The sequence below is a fragment of the Tachyglossus aculeatus genome, unplaced genomic scaffold (genome assembly GCF_015852505.1).
Source record: "Tachyglossus aculeatus isolate mTacAcu1 unplaced genomic scaffold, mTacAcu1.pri scaffold_1_arrow_ctg1, whole genome shotgun sequence".
Classification (NCBI taxonomy): Eukaryota; Metazoa; Chordata; class Mammalia; order Monotremata; family Tachyglossidae; genus Tachyglossus; species Tachyglossus aculeatus.
The window spans coordinates 415,439-436,611 of record NW_024044915.1 but is presented as its reverse complement, the minus strand read 5'-3'; the positions used below and the strand labels follow the sequence as shown (position 1 = coordinate 436,611).

The 21,173-nt window shown below is 50.2% G+C and overlaps 1 protein-coding gene across 1 annotated transcript; it reads right to left on the bottom strand.

Moving 5' to 3' along the window:
• Positions 1-2,622: 2,622 nt before the first annotated feature.
• On the bottom strand, positions 2,623-19,319 carry GCGR (glucagon receptor; the record flags this gene model as incomplete). The annotated part of the gene is made up of 13 exons (XM_038742814.1): positions 2,623-3,447; positions 8,939-8,980; positions 9,484-9,622; positions 13,358-13,446; positions 13,682-13,751; positions 15,083-15,143; positions 15,248-15,407; positions 16,070-16,226; positions 18,351-18,457; positions 18,549-18,655; positions 18,728-18,835; positions 18,935-19,031; positions 19,266-19,319. Coding segments are annotated over 13 exons (1,455 nt in total), but the record flags the coding sequence as incomplete, so codon positions are not given.
• Positions 19,320-21,173: the final 1,854 nt, after the last annotated feature.

Genomic DNA, 21,173 nt, shown 5'->3' with positions numbered 1-21,173 from the left:
ATTATTATTGTTATTAGAACATTCTTTGCACATAATGTTTAATAAATGCCATTATTATTATTATTATTAGAACAGTGCTCTGCACATAGTAAGCCCTTAATGAGTGCCACTATTATTATTATTATTATTATTATTAGAACAGTGCTTTGCACATAGTAAGCGCTTAATAAATGCCATCATCATTATTATTATTAGAACAGTGCTTCGCACATCGTAAGCGCTTAATAAATGCCATTATTATTATCATTATTATTAGAACAGTGCTTTGCACATAGTAAGCGCTTAATAAATGCCATCATCATCATTATTATCAATAGAACAGTGCTTTGCACATCGTAAGTGCTTAATAAATGCCATCATCATTATTATTATTATTAGAACAGTGCTTTGCACATAGCAAGCGCTTAATAAATGCCATTATTATTATTATTAGAACAGTGCTTTGACATAGTAAGCACTTAATAAATGCTATTATTATTATTATTATTATTAGAACAGTGCTTTGCACATAGTAAGCGCTTAATAAATGCCATCATCATTATTATTAGAACAGTGCTTTGCACATAGCGCTTAACAAATGCCATCCTTATTATTATTATTATTCTCTGGGCCTCAGTGACCTCATCTGTAATATGGGGATTAAAACTGTGAGCCCCCCGTGGGACAACCTGATCACCTTGTATCCTCCCCAGCGCTTAGAAAAGTGCTTTGCACATAGTAAGCGCTTAACAAATGCCATTATTATTATTATTGTTGTTATTATTATTATTATTCTCTGTGCCTCAGTGACCTCATCTGTAAAATGGGGATTAAAACTGTGAGCCCCACGTGGGCCAGCCTGATCACATTGAATCCTCCCCAGCGCTTAGAACAGTGCTTTGCACATAGTAAGCGCTTAAAAAATGCCATCATTATTATTATTATTATTCTCTGGGCCTTAGTGGCCTCATCTGTAAAATGGGGATTAAAACTGTGAGCCCCACGTGGGCCAGCCTGATCACCTTGTATCCTCCCCAGCGCTTAGAACAGTGCTTTGCACATACTAAGCGCTTAACAAATGCCATCATCATTATCATTATTATTATTATTATTCTCTGTGCCTCAGTGACCTCATCTGTAAAATGGGGATTAAAACTGTGAGCCCCCCGTGGGCCAGCCTGATCACCTTGTATCCTCCCCAGCGCTTAGAACAGTGCTTTGCACATACTAAGCGCTTAATAAATGCCATCATTACCATCTGTTCTCTGGACATGTCTCTCCGACCCAGCCAGACTGAAGATGAGTATTCCTTCGTTCAGTCAGTGGTATTTATTGGGCGTTTACAGTGTGCAGAGCACTGTACTAAGCGCTTGGGAAAGTACAAATCAACAATAATCAATCAATCAATCGTATTTATTGAGCGCTTACTGTGTGCAGAGCACTGTACTAAGCGCTGGGGACAATAAGCAGTGGCATTCCTTGTCCACCATCAGCTCTGCCCCTTCTCTTTCAACTGGAGAAATTGAATTACCTGAAGTATTTGGTGTTCACCCCCACGGCACTTATGTATCCCTAATTTATTTCTATTCCCATCTGTCTCCCCCTCTGGACTGGCAGCTCGCTGTGGGCAGGTAATGGGTCTGTTCCTTATTATATCGTCCTCTCCCAAGCGCTTAGTCCAGTGCTTTGCACACAGTAAGCGCTCAATAAATACGCTTGAATAATAATAATAATAATAATGATGGCATTTATTAAGCGTTTACTATGTGCAAAGCACTCGCTCAATAAGTACAATCGAATGAATGAATGAAAGCCGCGCGGCCTAGCGGATAAAGCACGCCGGGAGTCAGAAGGACCTGGGTTCTAATCCCGCTCCGCCGCTTGCCTGCTATGTGAGCTTGGGCAAGTCACTTCACTTCTCTGGGCCTCAGTTCCCTCATCTGGAAAATGGGGATGAAGCCTGGGAGCCCCACGCGGGACAACCTGATGACCTTGTATCCCCCTCAGCGCTTAGAATGGTGCTTGGCACATAGTAAGTGCTTAACAGATACCATCATTATTATTCATAATATTTATTATTTATTATTATTATTAATAATAATAACGGGGAAGCAGCGCAGCTTAGTGGCAAGAGCCTGGGCTTTGGAGTCAGAGGTCAGGGGTTCAAATCCTGGCTCTGACAATTGTCAGCTGGGTGACTTTGGGCAAGTCACTTCAGTTCTCTGGGCCTCAGTTCCCTCATCTGTCAAATGGGGATGAAGACTGTGAGCCCCCCGGGGGGACAACCTGATCACCTTGGCAGTGCTTAGAACGGTGCTTTGCACATATATGTTGCCGACTTGTACTTCCCAAGTGCTTAGTACAGTGCTCTGCACAAAGTAAGCGCTCAATAAATACAATTGATTGATTGATAGTAAGTGCTTAATAAATGCCATCATTATTATGATTATTCATCCGGTCATATTTATTAAGCGCTTGCTGTGTGCAGAGCGCTCTACAAAGCGCTTGGGAAAGTACAACGATAAAGAGCGACAGTCCCACTGTTGGGTAGGGACCGTCTATGTTGCCAACGTGTACTTCCCAAGCGCTTAGTCCAGTGCTCTGCACACAGTAAGCGCTCAATAAATACGATCGATTGACCGATTGATTGACAGTCCCTGCCCCCAGCGCTCCGCCCCCGGTAAGCGCTCAATCAACACGACCGACGGACTGAGCCGGACAGTCGGGGGGTGCCGGACTCCTTCCCCGGCGTGCTTTGTGCGGGGTTGGGCGCTTTATTGCGGTACTACACACGTGCACACGAGAACACACAAAGACACGTACACGCGGCCACATATACACCTACACACGCACATGTACACACACAAGTCGACGTCCCCTTTTCCCCCCCGCTAGGTCCAGAGGTTGGTCAGTTGCCGGGGTCACCCCCGGGCCACGGCAGCTGCTCCGCACCGTCCTCCCGGCTACGGCCGGAAGACTAGGCCGGGCGGACGGACGCGGGGCTACTTGCTGGACGCCGGTCCGGGTCCAGCCCTGACGTGGGGTTGGGGGGTGAGGGGAGAAAAACACCGGGGAAAGGAGGAGACGACGACCAGGGGCCGCCCGGCCTCCTCTCTACTCCGGGCAAGGCGGACAGTGTGGGAAGCGGAGGCCGGGCCTGGGCCTTCGTGCCTCCCCTAACTTCTCCGGCGGCTGTGGATTCCCTCAGAAGCTGCTCTCGGCCGTCTCGGGGAAGGCGTAGCAGCGGGGGCCGGGGGCCGCCGTCCCCCCGACGGAAAACCCCGGGGAAGGGGCTCCGCCGGCAGGCCCGGCCCGCCCCGGCCCGTTGGGGCTGCCGCAGCCGACGACCAGTTGGCGCTTCTCTCCCGGGCGGGCGCTGCCCGTGTGGCTGCAGGTGTGACGATGCTCTTCCTCCAGGGCCTTCCCCAGCTGCCAGCGTCGCCAGCGTTTCACCAGTTCCCCCTGCACCTGCGCCGGTCATTGGTCCCGCCATCATCATTCGGTCAGTACACGGGCCTTCCGGGGCACCCGGCGGCCCACGGGAAGGCCCCAGAGCTGACTCTTCGGCTGTCACCGGAGCGCTCGCTACAGCGCTCCGCACGACAGACGGACGGAAGCTCTCTGAAGGCAGGGGGCACGTCTAATCGTAATCATAATGATGGCACCCGTTGAGCGCTTACTACGTGCGAAGCGCTGGGGGGCAATACAAGGTTGTCCCCCACGGGGCTCACGGTCGTCATGCCATTTTCCAGATATAATAATAATGGTATTTGTTGAGCGCTACGTGCCAAGCACTGTTCTAAGCGCTGGGGGGGAATACAAGGTTGTCCCCCACGGGGCTCACGGTCATCATGCCATTTTCCAGATATAATAATAATGGCATTTGTTGAGCACTCTGTGCAAAGCACTGTTCTAAGTGCTGGGGGGGAATACAAGGTTGTCCCCCATGGGGCTCACGGTTTTCATGCCATTTTCCAGATATAATAATAATGGTATTTGTTGAGCGCTACGAGCCAAGCACTGTTCTAAGCGTTGGCGGGGAATAGAAGGTTGTCCCGTCTTCATGCCATTTTCCAGATATAATAATGGTATTTGTTGAGCGCTATGTGCCAAGCACTGTTCTAAGCGCTGGGGGGAATACAAAATTATCCCCCATGGGGCTCACGGTCTTCATGCCATTTTCCAGATATAATAATAATGGTATTTGTTGAGCACTATGTGCAAAACACTGTTCTAAGCACTGGGGGGGGGGAATACAAGGTTGTCCCCCACGGGGCTCACGGTCTTCATGCCATTTTCCAGATATAATAATAATGGCATTTGTTGAGAGCTGTGTGCCAAGCACTGTTCTAAGCGCTGGGGGGGGAATACAAGATTATCCCCCATGGGGCTCACGGTCTTCATGCCATTTTCCAGATATAATAATAATGGCATTTGTTGAGAGCTGTGTGCCAAGCACTGTTCTAAGCGCTGGGGGGGAATGCAAGATTATCCCCCATGGGGCTCACGGTCTTCATGCCATTTTCCAGATATAATAATAATGGTATTTGTTGAGCGCTATGTGCCAAGCACTGTTCTAAGCGCTGGCGGGGAATACAAGCAGCGTGGCTCAGTGGAAAGAGCCCGGGCTTTGGAGTCAGGGGTCGTGGGTTCAAATCCCGGCTCCACCAACTATCAGCTGTATGACTTTGGGCAAGTCACTTAACTTCTCTGGGCCTCAGTTACCTCATCTGGAAAATGGGGATTAAGATTGTGAGCCCCCCTGTGGGACAACCTGATCACCCTACCCTCTCCAGCGTTTAGAACAGTGCTTTGCACATAGTAAGCGCTTAATAAATGCCATCATTATTATTATTATTATTATTATTATTATTATTATTACAATGTTGTCCCCCACGGGGCTCACAGTCTTCATGCCATTTTCCAGATATAATAATAATGGTATTTGTTGAGCGCTATGTGCCAAGCACTGTTCTAAGTGCCGGGGGGGAATATAAGGTTGTTCCCCACGGGGCTCACGGTCTTCATGCCATTTTCCAGATATAATAATAATGGTATTTGTTGAGCGCTATGTGCCAAGCACTGTTCTAAGTGCCGGCAGGGAATACAAGGTTGTCCCCCCCGGGGCTCACGGTCTTCATGCCATTTTCCAGATATAATAATAATGGTATTTGTTGAGCGCTGTGTGCCAAGCACTGTTCTAAGCGCTGGTGGGGAATACAAGGTTGTCCCCCATGGGGCTCACGGTCTTCATGCCATTTTCCAGATATAATAATAATGGCATTTGTTGAGCGCTATGTGCAAAGCACTGTTCTAAGCGCTGGCGGGGAATACAAGGTTGTCCCCCATGGGGCTCACGGTCGTCATGCCATTTTCCAGATATAATAATAATGGTATTTGTTGAGCACTATGTGCCAAGCACTGTTCTAAGCGCTGGCAGGGAATACAAGGTTGTCCCGTCTTCATGCCATTTTCCAGATATAATAATGGTATTTGTTGAGCGCTATGTGCCAAGCACTGTTCTAAGCGCTGGCGGGGAATACAAGGTTGTCCCCCACGGGGCTCACGGTCTTCATGCTATTTTCCAGATATAATAATAATGGTATTTGTTGAGAGCTATGTGCCAAGCACTGTTCTAAGCGTTGGCGGGGAATACAAGGTTGTCCCGTCTTCATGCCATTTTCCAGATACAATAATGGTATTTGTTCAGCACTATGTGCCAAGCACTGTTCTAAGCGCTGGGGGGGAATACAAGGTTGTTCCCCCATGGGGCTCACAGTCTTCATGCCATTTTCCAGATATAATAATAATGGTATTTGTTGAGCGCTATGTGCCAAGCACTGTTCTAAGCGCCGGGTGGGAATACAAGGTTGTCCCCCACGGGGCTCCCAGCCTTCATCCCCATTTCAGATGGGGTCACTGAGGCTCAGAGAAGTGAAGCGACTCGCCCAGGGTCACACAGCGGAGTCGGGATGAGAACCCACGACCTTTGACTCCCAAGGCCGGGCTCTTTCCACTGAGCCACACTGCTTCTCTCTACCAATTCTAGGGCGCTCTCCCAAGCGTCAGTACAGTGCTCTGCACATAGGCCGTGCTCAGCGACTAGGATCGATCGATCAATTGATCGGGGCAAGCGCAGGGAGGTTTGGGAAGAGGGGGTTCCCCCATCTCTACCTCTCTCTCCTCTTCCAAGGTTTCTCACCTTGGAAAAACAGGGAAAGCGGGACAGGTAGCCTGACTCTAGCCTGTAATAATAATAATAATAATAATAATAATAATAATAATGGCATTTATTAAGCGCTTATTATGTGCAAAGCACTGTTCTAAGCGCTGTAGGTGGCCGGGAAAAGTGTCAAACCAACATTTTTTTATGGCATTTGTTAAGCGCTTACTCGATGCCGGGCACTGTATTAAGCACTGGGTAGATCCGAGGTAATCAGGTTGGACATAGTCCCTGTCCCACATAATAATAATAATAACAATAATAACAATTATAGCTATTACAATTATAATTCTACAATTATTAATGTATTCAATTATACAACTATATACAATTATAATTATTATTGTTATTATTATAATGATAATTGTGGTATTTGTTAAGCGCTTACTGTGTCCCACATCATAATTGTATAACAATATATGATTATAATTGTATAACAATAATATATAATAATTGTATAATAATGGTATAATAACATTGTACACAATTAATAATTGTATACACTTATATACAATTATAATGATCACAATTATTATTACAAACTACCATAGTAATAATTGTGGTATTTGCTGAGCACTTACTGTGTCCCACATAGAATGGTGCTTTGCACATAGTAAGTGCTTAACAAATGCCATTATTCTTCTTCTTATTATTAATTGTATAATAATAATTGTACAATAATTTTATAACAACACGGTACACAATTAATAATTGTATACAATTACATACAATTATAATTATTATAACAATTATTATTACCAATTACCGTAATGATAATTGTGGTATTTGCTGAGCGCTCACTGTGTCCCACATAGAATGGTGCTTAACATAGTAACTGCTTACCACATAGTAAGTGCTTAACAAATGCCATTCTTCTTATTATTATTATTAATTGTATAATAATAATTGTGCAATAATTTTATAGCAACACTGTACACAATTAATAATTGTATACAATTACATACAATTATAATTATTATAATAATTATATTACAAATTACCGTAATGATAATTGTGGTATTTGCTGAGCGCTCACTGTGTCCCACATAGAATGGTGCTTTGCACATAGTAAGTGCTTAACAAATGCCATTCTTCTTCTTATTATTATTAATTGTATAATAATAATTGTACAATAATTTTATAACAACACTGTACACAATAATTGTATACAATTACATACAATTATAATTATTATAATAATAATTATTACAAATTATCATAATGATAATTGTGGTATTTGCTGGGCACTTACTGTGTCCCACATAGAATGGTGCTTTGCACATAGCAAGTGCTTGGCAAATGCCATTATTATCATCATTAATCGTATAATTATAATTGTACAATAATTTTATAACACTACACAATTAATAACTGTATACAATTACATACAAATATAATTATTATAATTATTATTATTGCAAATTATCGTAATGATAATTGTGATATTTGCTGAGCGCTTACTGTGTCCCACATAATAATTGTATAATAATAATAATTGTATAATAATTTTATAATAACACTGTACACCATTAATAACGGTATACGATTATATACAATTACAATTATTACAATTATTATTATTACAAATTACCATAATAATCATTGTGTTACTTGCTGAGCTCTCACTGTGTCCCACATAATGATTGCATAATAATTATAATGGTATGATAATTTTATAACAACACTGTACACAATTAATAATTGTATACAATCACATACAATTATAATTATTACAATTATTATTACAAATTGCCATAATAATAATTGTGGTACTTGCTGAGCGCTTACTGTGTCCCACATAATAACGGTATAATAATAATAATAATTGCATAATAATTTTATAATAACACTACACAATTAATAACGGTATACGATTATATACAATTATAATTATTACTATTATTATGATTACAAATTACCATAATAATTGTGATATTTTCTGAGCACTTACTGTTCCCACATAATAATTGTATAATGATTTTATAATAACACTGTGCACAATTAATAATTGTATACAATTACATGCAATTATTATTATTACAAATTGCCATAATAATAATAATTGTGGTACTTGATAAGCACTTACTGTGTCCCACATGATAATAACTGTGGCATTTGTTAAGCGCTTACTGTGTGCCAGGCAATGTACTAAGATCTGGGTAGATCGAAGATAATAATAATTCTGGTATTTGGTTGGACAGAGTCCCCGTCCCACGTCATAGCAATAATAATCGTGCTATTTGTTAAGCGCTTACTGTGTCCCACATAATAGTTGTGGTATGTGCTAAGCGCTTACTGTGTCCCACATAATAATAATTGTGGTATTTGTTTAGCGCTTATTGTGTGCTAGGTAAGTTCTGGGGTGGATACAAGCAAACCGGGCGTCCCACACGGTGCTCCCGGTCTCAATCCCCATCTGACAGATGAGGCAACTGAGGCCCAGAGAAGTGAAGCGACTTGCCCAGGGTCACACAGCAGACAAGGGGCTGAGCCGGGATTAGAACCCAGACTCCCCCAAACTCTTAGTTCAGTGCTCTGCGCCCACAAAATGTTCAACAGCGTTCTTCTAGACCGTGAGCCCGCCGTCGGGTAGGGACCGTCTCTATCTGTTGCCAACTTGGACTTCCCGAGCGCTCAGTCCAGTGCTCTGCACACAGTAAGCGCTCAATAAATACGATCGAATGAATGAATGAGTGAATCAACTCTATCGATTGATTGACTGGGAATCAGACTTACCTCCTTATTGATAAAGCAGTAAAGAATGGCCACAAGCACCCCCTACGAGAAAGAGGGTGTCAGAGAAATTGGGGACTCCCACCCCACTTCTCCAGCGCTCAGTACAGTGCCCCCCACCCCAACAGTGGGCTGCCCACGATCAACACCGCGGACGGACCGGTCGATGGCGGACGGAATTATGGCTGTGGTATCAGCGCTTCTGGCCACTGTACTAAGCGCTGGGGTGGAGACAAGCGAATCGGGTTGGACGCGGTCCCCATTTTAGAGATGAGGAAACCGAGGCAGAGGGAGAAGCGAAGCGATGGGCCCGGGGTCCTACAGGGGCCACGTCCTCCTCACTCCCAGGCCTGTGGCCTAGCCGCTAGGCCTCAACGCTTCTACAGTCTGTCTCGGTCTCCCCCTTCTAGACTGCGAGCCCGCTGTCGGGTAGGGACCGTCTCTACGTGTTGCCAACTTGGACTTCCCAAGCGCTTAGTCCAGTGCTCTGCACACCGTAAGCGCTCAATAAATACGATTGACGATGCTGGGGGGCGCGGGGCGGGCACCTGGAAGGAGCTGACGAAGAGGTCGAAGAAGAGCTTGACGAAGCGCAGGGTCCCCAGGGCGTGCTCGTCCGTCACAAAGGCGAACACGATCTCGTGGATGCCCAGCAGCGGAATCAGGGTCAGGGTGGACTTGGCCAGCCTGGGCGGGGTGGGCGCGGGGTCACCGCGGTGACCCCGCGCCCACCCCCGCCAGGTGGTCTTCCCAGACTTAGGCCGGGTTTCCCCCTTGGCTCCGGTCCCTTCGGCCGCCGCTCTCCGGCAGCCGGACTCTCCGGACACGCACAGATACCATCATCGGCATCACTAAGGATGATCAGGGTCGTCCACTAAGGAGCTGGGCGCCGCACCGTCCGCGGAGGTTCTGTTCTCCGTCTCCCCCTTTTAGACCGGGAGCCCACTGTTGGGTAGGGACCATCTCCATATGTTGCCAACTTGGACTTCCCAAGCGCTTAGTCATCATCATCATCATCAATCGTATTTATTGAGCGCTTACTATGTGCAGAGCACTGTACTAAGCGCTTGGGAAGTACAAACTGGCAACATATAGAGACAGTCCCTACCCAACAGTGGGCTCACAGTCTAAAAGGGGGAGACGGAGAACAAAACCAAACATACTAACAAAATAAAATAAATAGAATAGATATGTACAAGTAAAATAAATAGAGTAATAAATATTTACAAACATATATCCATATATACAGGTGCTGTGGGGAAGGGAAGGAGGTAAGATGGTGGGGATGGAGAGGGGGACGAGGGGGAGAGGAAGGAAGGGGCTCAGTCTGGGAAGGCCTCCTGGAGGAGGTGAGCTCTCAGCAGGGCCTTGAAGGGAGGAAGAGAGCTAGCTTGGCGGATAGGCAGAGGGAGGGCATTCCAGGCCCGGGGGATGACGTGGGCCGGGGGTCGAAAAAATATGGAACGCTTCACGAATTTGCGTGTCAGTGCTCCGCACACAGTGAGCGCTCAATAAATACGATTGATGATTGATTGATTGATTGCCCACCACCTCAGGGGACCACCGAGAGGGTGGGAACTCCGCCAGCGGGGTGGAGGACGGGAGGAAATTCTCCCTCCGTGGTGGAGGTGTGAGGGCCATTTCTTCACCCGCGTGGCGTCTCGCAATCTCTCCTGCCTCGGGGATTAATTTTAGAACACGTTGCCCTCGGCCCCTCGCAGACGTCTGCGGTCCGGATGCTAAAATTAGCCGCGGAGAGAGGTGGCCCGGGATGCGCGTTGCCATGGGGGCGAAAAATATTCTTACCCTCACAGCTAGCCGGGCATCGCCCGGCAGGTGGGGGGATTGGGCGAGCGGAGACGGGACGATGGCGACAAACGCTCTGCCGCTAGATAGTAAGTGGCTTACTAAGTGGCTTACTACTTACTATTGTAGTAAGGTACCATACTTACTATGGTAAGTAGTAATAGTAGTAATAGTAATAGTAGTATTAGTAATAGTAGTAATAAGTAGTAGTACTACTACTAGTAAGTAGTAAGGGGGAGGGGGCAATGGACAAGAAAAGAAAATCTATTAGCAAAACAAAATCAATTAGAATAGTAAATATGTCCTATAGTACTATACTATACTATAGGTACTATAGGTACCATACTTACTATGGTAAGTAGTAATAGTAGTAATACTAATAGTAGTAATAAGTAGTACTACTAGTAGTAGTAAGTAGTAAGGGGGAGGGGGTGACGGACAACAAAAGAAAATCTATTAACAAAATAAAATCAATTAGAATAGTAAATATGCCCTATAGTACTGTACTATACTATAGGTACTATAGGTACCATACTTACTATGGTAAGTAGTAATAGTAATAGTAGTAATTGTAATAGTAGTAATAAATAGTACTACTAGTAGTAGTAAGTAGTAAGGGGGAGGGGGCGACGGACAACAAAAGAAAATCTATTAACAAAATAAAATCAATTAGAATAGTAAATATGTCCAAGTAAAATAGAGTAATCAATCTGTATAAATATATATACAGGTGCTGTGGGCTACTACTACTAGTAAGTAGTAAGGGGGAGGGGGCGACGGACAACAAAAGAAAATCTATTAACAAAATAAAATCAATTAGAATAGTAAATTTGTCCAAGTAAAATAAATAGAGTAATCAATCTGTACAAATATATATACAGGGGCTGTGGGGAGGGGATGGAGGTAGGGCGGGGGGGATAGTAAGCGCTCAGCAAGTACCTTCTAGACTGTGAACCCACTGTTGGGGAGGGACCGTCCCTATACGTTGCCAACTTGTGCTTCCCAAGCGCTTAGTACAGTGCTCTGCACACAGTAAGCGCTTAATAAATACGATTGATTGATTGATTCCCAAGCGCTTAGTACAGTGCTCTGCACACAGTAAGCGCTCAATAAATACGATTGATTGATTGATTGATTTCCAAGCGCTTAGTACAGTGCTCTGCACACAGTAAGCGCTCAATAAATACGATTGATTGATTGATTGATTGATTGATAGTAAGTAGTAAGTATGGTAAGTAGTACTACGACCACACAGTAAGCACTTAATAAATGCTATCGTTATTACTAGATGGTGAGTTCTTCCGCTAGATCGTCTAGAGCGTCTACCAACTCTGCTGTACTGTCCTCTCCCCAATCAATCGCATTTATTGAGCGCTTGCAGTGTGCAGAGCACTGTACTAAGCGCTTGGGAAGTCCAAGTTGGCAACATCTAGAGACAGTCCCTACCCAACGGCGGGCTCACAGTCTAGAAGGGGGAGACAGGGAACAAAACAAAACATATTCACAGAATAAAATAAGTAGAATAAATATGTACAAGTAAAATAAATAAATAGATAGGGTAATAAATATGTACAAACATATATACATATATACAGGTGCTGTGGGGAGGGCTTAGCCCCAGCGCTTAGCCCAGTGCTCTGCACTTAGCGCTCCCTCTCCCCGCCTTCGAAGCCTCATTAAAAAGGCATCTCCTCCGGGAGGCCTTCCCCGCTTAAGCCCCCGTTCCTCCCTCTCAACTAATCCGTCAATTATCGAGCGCTTACTACATGTGGAATGCTGTACTAAGCGCTCGGGAGAGCTCGGATCTACCCCCTTCGAGCGAGCGGTCGGTATCCGCCCCTCCTTCGGGCTTCTAATAACGACGTTCATTCATTCATTCAATCGTATTTATTGAGCGCTCACTGCGTGCAGAGCACTGTACTGAGCGCTTGGGAAGTACAAGTTGGCAACGTATAGGGACGGTCCCTACCCAACAGTGGGCTCACAGTCTGGAAGTTACTTGTTGAGCGCTTACTATCCCCCCCGCCCTTCCTCCTTCCCCTCCCCGCAGCCCCTGTTTGTACAGATTTATTACTCTATTTATTTTACTTGGACATAGTTACTATTCTAATTTATTTTATTTTGTTAATAGATTTTCTTTTATTGTCCGTCTCCCCCTTCTAGACCGTGGGCCCGTTGTTGGGTCGGGACCGTCTCTATACGTTGCCGACTTGGACTTCCCAAGCGCTCAGTCCAGTGCGCTGCACACCGTAAGCCCTCAATCAATCAATCAATCAATCAATCGTATTTATTGAGCGCTTACTGTGTGCAGAGCACTGTACTAAGCGCTTGGGGAGTACAAGCTGGTAACGTATAGAGACGGTCCCTACCCAACAGTGGGCTCACAGTCTAAAAGAGGGAGACAGAGAACAGAACCAAACATACTAACAGAATAAAAGAAATAGAATAGATATGTACAAGTAAAATAAATAAATGGAGTAATAATAAATAAATAAATAAATAAATAAATAAATAAATAAATAAATAGAGTAATAAATATGATAAATCAATCAACACGATTGAATGAATAGCTACCACCCCCTCCCGGCCCGGGCTTAAGACGGAGGGGATCCTCACCGGAATTTGTAGTCGGTATAACGCATCTGGTGGGCTCGGAGCTTGGAGACCAAGATCTGGATGATGCGGATGAAGATGAAGAAATTGATCTGCCCGGGAGACAGGGATGCTTCAATCAATCAATCAATCAATCAATCGATCGTATTTATTGAGCGCTTACTGTGCGCAGAGCACTGGACTAAGCGCTTGGGAAGTCCAAGTTGGCAACATATAGAGACGGTCCCTACCCAACAGCGGGCTCACGGTCTAAAAGGCTTCAGGGGCCGCGGGCGCGGGGGGCGGCCGGGGTCAGAGGTCGGCGCGAGCGAGGCCCGACTGACTCACCACGATGGCCAGGAAGACGGGGAAGCGGAGAATCCACCAGAAGGCCATGTTATTGTTGCTGCTCCAACACCTGGGCCGGGGAGCGGGGGCGAGGCTGTGCTGGACGCCGGGATCCCCGGTTCCCCCCGACCCCTGGTACCCAGCCGGCCCCCCATCCCGAATCTGACTCGGACTTGCCTCCCTTCCGCCTGTTTTGCCCCTCTGCCCCGGATAATAATAATAAGGATGGCATTTATTAAGCGCTTACTATGTGCAAAGCACTGTTCTAAGCGCTGGGGAGGTTACAAGGTGATCGGGTTGCCCCACTGGGGGGCTCACAATCTTCATCCCCATTTTACAGATGAGGCCACTGAGGAACAGAGAAGTGAAGTGACTTCCCAAAGGCTGACAAGGGGCGGAGCCGGGATTCGAACCCAGGACCTCTGACTCCGAAGCCCGGGCTCTTTCCGCTGAGCCACGCTGCTTCCCTGGACTCAGCCGGGCCGATAATAATAATAATGATGGTATTTGTTCAGCGCTTACTATGCGCAGAGCACTGTTCTAAGCGCTGGGGAGGTTACAAGGTGATCGGGTTGTCCCACGGGGGGGCTCACAATCTTCATCCCCATTTTCCAGATGAGGGAACTGAGGCCCAGAGAAGTGAGGTGACTTGCCCAAAGTCACACGGCTGACAAGGGGCGGAGCCGGGATTCGAACCCAGGACCTCTGACTCCAAAGCCCGGGCTCTTTCCGCTGAGCCACGCTGCTTCCCTGGACTCAGCCGGGCTGATGATAATAATAATAATGATGGTATTTGTTCAGCGCTTACTATGCACAGAGCACTGTTCTAAGCGCTGGGGGGGTTACAAGGTGATGGGGTTGTCCCACGGGGGGCTCACAATCTTCATCCCCATTTTCCAGATGAGGGAACTGAGGCCCAGAGAAGTGAGGTGACTTGCCCAAAGTCACACAGCTGACAAGGGGCGGAGCCGGGATTCGAACCCAGGACCTCTGACTCCAAAGCCCGGGCCTTTCCGCTGAGCCACGCTGCTTCCCTGGACTCAGCTGGGCTGATAATAATAATGACGATGGTATTCGTTCAGCGCTTACTATGTGCCACGCACTGTGGTAGATGCAGGTTAATCGGGTCCGGACAGGGTCCCCTGTCCCACCTGGGGTTCGCGGTCTCAATCAATCAATCAATCGTATTTATTGAGCGCTTACTATGTGCAGAGCACTGTATTAAGCGCTTGGGAAGTACAAATTGGCAACACAATCCCCACAAATCCCCATGGCAATCCCCATTTCCAGATGAGGGAACTGAGGCCCAGGGAATCTGAGTGACTTGCCCCTCGCGCCCACCGGCCCGCGCTACGGCGGGGGAGGGGAGGGCGCCCCCTCCTCGGCCGCCCGGCTACTTACTGGACGTTGTCAAAGAGCGCTCTGAGCACCACCCAGGGGACGAGGAAGAGGACGGGCGCTCCTGTGGGGACACCCCCGCCCCGTGAGGGAGAGGGAGGCCGGCCCCCCGGAGCGCCCGGGGCCCTCCGGTCGCCCCCGCGGCGGGCCCCGGGGCCCCGGGCTCACCCCAGCCGATGCCCAAGTAGAGGTTGAAGTAGCTCCTCTCCGAGAAGACGGCCAACACCAGGACGTTGTGTAAGTAGACGCCCTCCACCAACAGCCAGCAGTAGTTGGCCACGATCCCGTACTGCATCAGCACCGTGGCCACCCGGCAACCGACCACCGCCTGCCGGACACGGCCGGGGCGGGAGTGGGCCCCACCGTCCGGCCCGGCAGCCGAGATTCCCGGCTGCGCTCGGTCGTATCTACGGAGCGCTTACTGTGCGCCGAGCGCCGGACCGAGCGCTTGGGAAGTCCAAGTTGGCAACATCTAGAGACGGGCCCTACCCAACTGCGGGCTCGCGGTCTAAAAGGGGGAGACTGTAGACTGTAAGCTCGCTATGGGCAGGGAAGGCTTCTGTTGGACTCTCCCCAGCGCTCAGTCCGGTGCCCCGCACCCGGTAAGCGCCCAATAAATGAGACGGATTGACTCGGTGGACTCCCGCCAGCAGGCCCAGGCCCGGCGCCGTCCTCCGTCCCACGGCTCAGTGACCCTCGGCCTCCCCCCCGGAGGAACACGCCGTTCCTCAAATCCAGGCCATCCCCCCGGCCCTCGAACCCGGTCCCCATCCCGGAAGCCCCCTGGGGCCCCGGGAGCATCCGTCCGGTCCGGCGGCCGTGGCCGGGGCCCGGCTGAGGGAGAGGCCTGCTGTCGGGTAGGGAATGTTGCCACCTTGGCCTCCCCAAGCGCTCAGTCCAGTGCTCTGCACCCGGGAAGCGCTCAGTAAATACGACTGAATGAACGGGAGGGGGTGAGGGCGAGGAGGGGAGGGGACGTCCGGCCCTGACCTCGTCGCGGAGCCAGAGGCTGACGCTCAGGTCGTCGCCGATCTTCTGGTTGTAGCGGGTCTTGAGGAGGGCGTCGATGACCAGCACGGAGCCGGCCTTCAGCACGAACGAGGCGAACAGGTTCATGTGGATGTAATTCCGCACGCAGTGCAGTTTGCTGCGGAGAGAACCCGGTCCGCGGTCGGGGGGTGGGGGTCAGGGGCGTCCATTAGGTAGCAGGGCCGGACCATCCACTGTGGCCACCCCCGGGCGGCAGCCTCCACCTCGCCACCTTCTTTTAGACCGTGAGCCCACTGTTGGGTAGGGACGGTCTCTAGATGTAGCCAACTTGGACTTCCCAAGCGCTTAGTACAGTGCTCTGCACACAGGAAGCGCTCAATACGATTGATTATTACTTCCGTACTAATAATGGCATTTATTAAGCGCTTACTATGTGCCGAGCACCGTTCTAAGCGCCGGGGAGGTTACAAGGTGATCAGGTTGGCCCACCGGGGGGGCTCCCAGTCTTCATCCCCATTTTCCAGATGAGGGAACTGAGGCCCAGAGGAGTGAGGAGACTCGCCCAAAGTCACCCAGCTGACAAGTGGCGGAGTCGGGATTTGAACCCGTGACCTCTGACTCCAAAGCCCGGGCTCTTTCCACTGAGCCACGCTGCTTCTCACTGCCTCCTGCCTGCTTCTCCACAGCCTCTGCCAGCCCTTCACAGTCACAGTGATGATGAGTGGGGCGTTTCTTGAACGCCTATTACCCGCCGAACACTGTACTAAGCGCTGGAGGAGATACAAAGCAGCGTGGCTCAGTGGAAAGAGCCCGGGCTTTGGAGCCAGAGGTCATGGGTTCGAATCCCGGCTCCGCCAACTGTCAGCTGTGTGACTTTGGGCAAGTCACTTCACTGCTCTGGGCCTCAGTTCCCTCATCTGGGAAATGGGGATGAAGACTGCAAGCCCCCTGGGGGACAAGCTGATCACCTTGTAACCTCCCCAGTGCTTAGAACAGTGCTTGGCACATAGTAAGCGCTTAATAAATGCCACCATTATACGAGATATATAATATATAATTGGCATTTTGTTAAGCGCTTGCTATGTGCAAAGCACTGTTCTAAGCGCTGGGGAGGATACAGGGTGATCGGGTTGTCCCACGTGGTGCTCACAGTCTTAATCCCCATTTTACAGATGAGGGAACTGAGGCCCAGAGAAGTTAAGTGACTTGCCCAAGATCACACAGCAGACATGTGGTGGAGCCGGGATTCGAACCCATGACCTCTGACTCCAAAGCCCGGGCTCTTTCCACTGAGCCACGCTGCTTCTCTAATCAGGTCGGGCCCAGTCCCCGGCTCACACGGGGCTCCCGATCTAAGGGGGAGGGAGAACGGGGATTTCATCGCCATTCGGAGATGAGGAAACCGAAGCACGGAGAAGCTGAAGTGACTTGCCCGAGATCTCCCAGCAGGCAAGGGACCGAGCCAGGATTAGAACCCAGGACCTCCGACCGCCAGGCCCGGGTTTTTTTCTTTCATTCATTCAATTGCATTTATGAGGCGCTTACCGCGTGCAGGGCGCTGTACTGAACGCTTGGGAAGGTACAATACGACAATAAAGAGGGACAATCCCTGCCCACAGTGAGCTCACAGGGTGGGGGGGCCACAGCTTCAAGGCCCTACTGAGAGCTCACCTCCTCCAGGAGGCCTTCCCAGACTGAGCCCCTTCCTTCCTCTTCCCCTTGTCCCCCTCTCCATCCCCCCATCTTACCTCCTTCCCTTCCCCACAGCACCTGTATATATGTATATATGTTTGTACATATTTATTACTCTATTTTACTTGTACATATCTATTCTATTTATTTTATTTTGTTAGTGTGTTTGGTTTTGTTCTCTGTCTCCCCCTTTTAGACTGTGAGCCCGCTGTTGGGTAGGGACCGTCTCTAGATGTTGCCAATTTGTACTTCCCAAGCGCTTAGTACAGTGCCCTGCACATAGTAAGCGCTCAATAAATACGATTGATGATGATGCTGATGATGGGGGGCGGGGAGGGGCGGCAGACATCCGTACAAATACACAGGCGTCAGTCATCATCAATCGTATTTATTGAGCGCTTACTATGTGCAGAGCACTGTGCTAAGCGCTTGGGAAGTACAAATCGGCAACAGATGTCAATGGAAATAAATTAGAGTAGGCCGCGACCCCTCCGAGCGAGTCGCCCCAGCATCCCCCTCCTCCGAAGCCGCCCGCCCCGGCCTGCTTTGAGGCCCCCTCCGCGCCCCGCGGCCTCGTCCCCCGGCTAACCTGCAGCCCAGCAGGATGGACAGGGCAAGGAGGAGGGCACCCAAAGACACAGAGTAGCCGACGGTGTACATGACCTGGAAGCTGTTGTAGATGTGGGCGAACCTCTCCTGCTCAGACGGCGGCCAGTCAGGGGTCGCCGTCCCCCCCCGGAGCGGCCCCCCGGCCTCCCGCCGCCCGGCCCCGGGGGTCCCGGCTGACCTGGGCCGCCACGTCCTGGACGTCCATCACGCACTGGGAGGCGTCGCGAGGCTCTTTCACCCACTCCCCGTCCGGCCCGCACCTCTTGAAGGCCAGGCCGTGCCGCACTGCGGGGGGAAAGGCTGGATGAGTGGCTCCCCCGCCTCCCCGCCTCCCCCAGTCGTGACCCCCGGGGGTACCTTTGTCGTGCCAGGGCAGGTACCAGGGGCAGGAGGAGTTGGCGGTGCTGTTGGGGAGAGCGTCCGGCCAGCAGGAATACTTGTCAAACGTCCGGTTGCACACCAGCTCTGCTTGGCGGGAAAGGGGGGAGAGGGCCGCTGACCTCTGACCTCGGTGCCAGCCCCGCGGACGGGGCCTCCCCGGGGCGGGCGGGCGGGCGGCCTCACCTGTGGGAGCGGGCAGCCGGCTGAGGTTCCGCAGACACTCGTCGCTGTAGCTCTTCCATTTCTCGAAGACGAAATCCAGGACCTGGGCCGAGGGGGCCTGCGGGCCGGTGGGGAAGGCCGTGAGCGGGCGGGGAGGAGACGGGGGACCCCCGGGGCCCGGGAGGACCAGGCCTGGGACTCACCTCATCATCATCATCATCAACAATCGTATTTATTGAGCGCTTACGGGGTGCAGAGCACTGGACTAAGCGCTTGGGAAGTCCAAGTTGGCAACATCTAGAGACGGTCCCTACCCACCAGTGGGCTCACGGTCTCAAACAGGACACCCCACCTGACAGGACAGCAGCAGCAGCAGCAGCAGCGGCGGCAGGACGATGGGGAGCGGGCGGGCGGCGGCGGCGGGCATCCCTCCGGGAGGGTCTCCCCCGCATCTGGATGGGGCCGAGGGAGCCGGGCTCAGTGGCTATCCGGGCTCCAGCCTGGCCCTGGGGACAAGGATTACGGTTGGCATTTGGGTGGCGGCGGAGGGGGTGACCCCAAGACCCCAAGATCCTGCCCTCCGGATAGCCTCGGGGGTGGGGGGCTGAGTCCGGGGGTCCGGCCCCCCAGAATCTCCCCTACCGCAGGTTCGGGGGCAACTGGATCGGAAGCCCCCAGTTCCAGCCGCAAACTTAGCTAGCGGGACGGGGCGAGGGTGGGAAGGGTGGGACGGGGAAGGGTTTGATGGGAGAGGCTTTGGGGGGAGATTTTGGAATGCTCCCCCGGGCCTGGAATGCCCCCAATCCCTCTGCCCATCCGCCAAGCTCGCTCTCTTCCTCCCTTCAAGGCCCTGCTGAGAGCTCACCTCCTCCAGGGGGCCTTCCCAGACTGAGCCCCTTCCTTCCTCTCCCCCTCACCCCCCTCTCCATCCTCCCCATCTTACCTCCTTCCCTTCCCCACAGCACCTGTATATATGTATATATGTTTGTATATATTTATTACTCTATTTATTTTACCTGTACCTATCTATTCTATTTATTTTATTTTGTTAGTATGTTTGGTTTTGTTCTCTGTCTCCCCCTTTTAGACTGTGAGTCCAATGTTGGGCAGGGACTGTCTCTATATGTTGCCAATTTGTACTTCCCCAGCGCTTAGTACGGTGCTCTGCACATAGTAAGCGCTCAATAAATACGATTGATGATGATGATGATTTTGGTAAATAATAATAATAACGATGGCATTTATTAAGCGCTTACTATGTGCAAAGCACTGTTCTAAGCGCTGGGAGGTCACAAGGTGATCAGGTTGTCCCACCGGGGGCTCACAGTCCTTCCTAATAATAGCGCTAATACTAATAATGATGGTACGTGGTAAGCGCTTACTGTGGGCCAAGCACCATTCTCAAATCAGTTGGACGCAGTCCCTGTCCCGCATGGGGCCCCCGCTCTTATCCCCATTTTCCAGATGAGGTCCCTGAGGCCCAGAGAGGTGAAGCGACTTGCCCAAGGTCGCACAGCGGGCGTGTGGCGGAGCCGGGATTAGGAACTGGGTCCCTCTGACCCCCAGGCACGGGCTCTGGCCTCTGAGCTGTCCCCTGAAGATCCACTTAAAATCCACGCCCGTTCCCCGTTCCGGAAGATAGGTCTCATCCCCGTCTCAGGGTGGCTGTCACTTCGGGGCAGCAGAGGTGGGGACGTAGGGTACGCCACGGTCCAGGGGCCGGGCCGGTCTCCCCCCACCCCGCCGCCGGCCATCCGTCAGCCCCTGGCAGTGCCAACCTCCCGGCTTGGCTAATTCCTCTCCAGCCAATAATAATAATAATAATGATGGGATTTATTAAGCGCTTACTATGTGCAAAGCACCGTTCTAAGCGCTGGGGAGGTTACAAGGCGATCAGGTGGTCCCACAGAGGGCTCGCAGTCAATCCCCATTTTACAGATGCGGTGACTGAGGCCCAGAGAAGTGAAGTGGACTTGCCCAAAGTCACACAGCTGGCAATTGGCGGAGCTGGGATTTGAACCCATAACCACTGACTCCAAAGCCCGGGCTCTTACCACTGAGCCACGCTGCTTCTCATCAGCTGGCTCCCACCCTCCAGTGAACAAGCGGTCCATTCAGCCTGGGCCTCCCCTTTCCCCACCTGCCACCCGCCCCCCCAGTCTTCATCTTCATCATCATCATCATCACTGTCAGCAGAAACTCCCCACAGAGAAGGCCGGGGCCTGGGAATCGACATTCCGGGCCCGGCCCCGACCAGCGT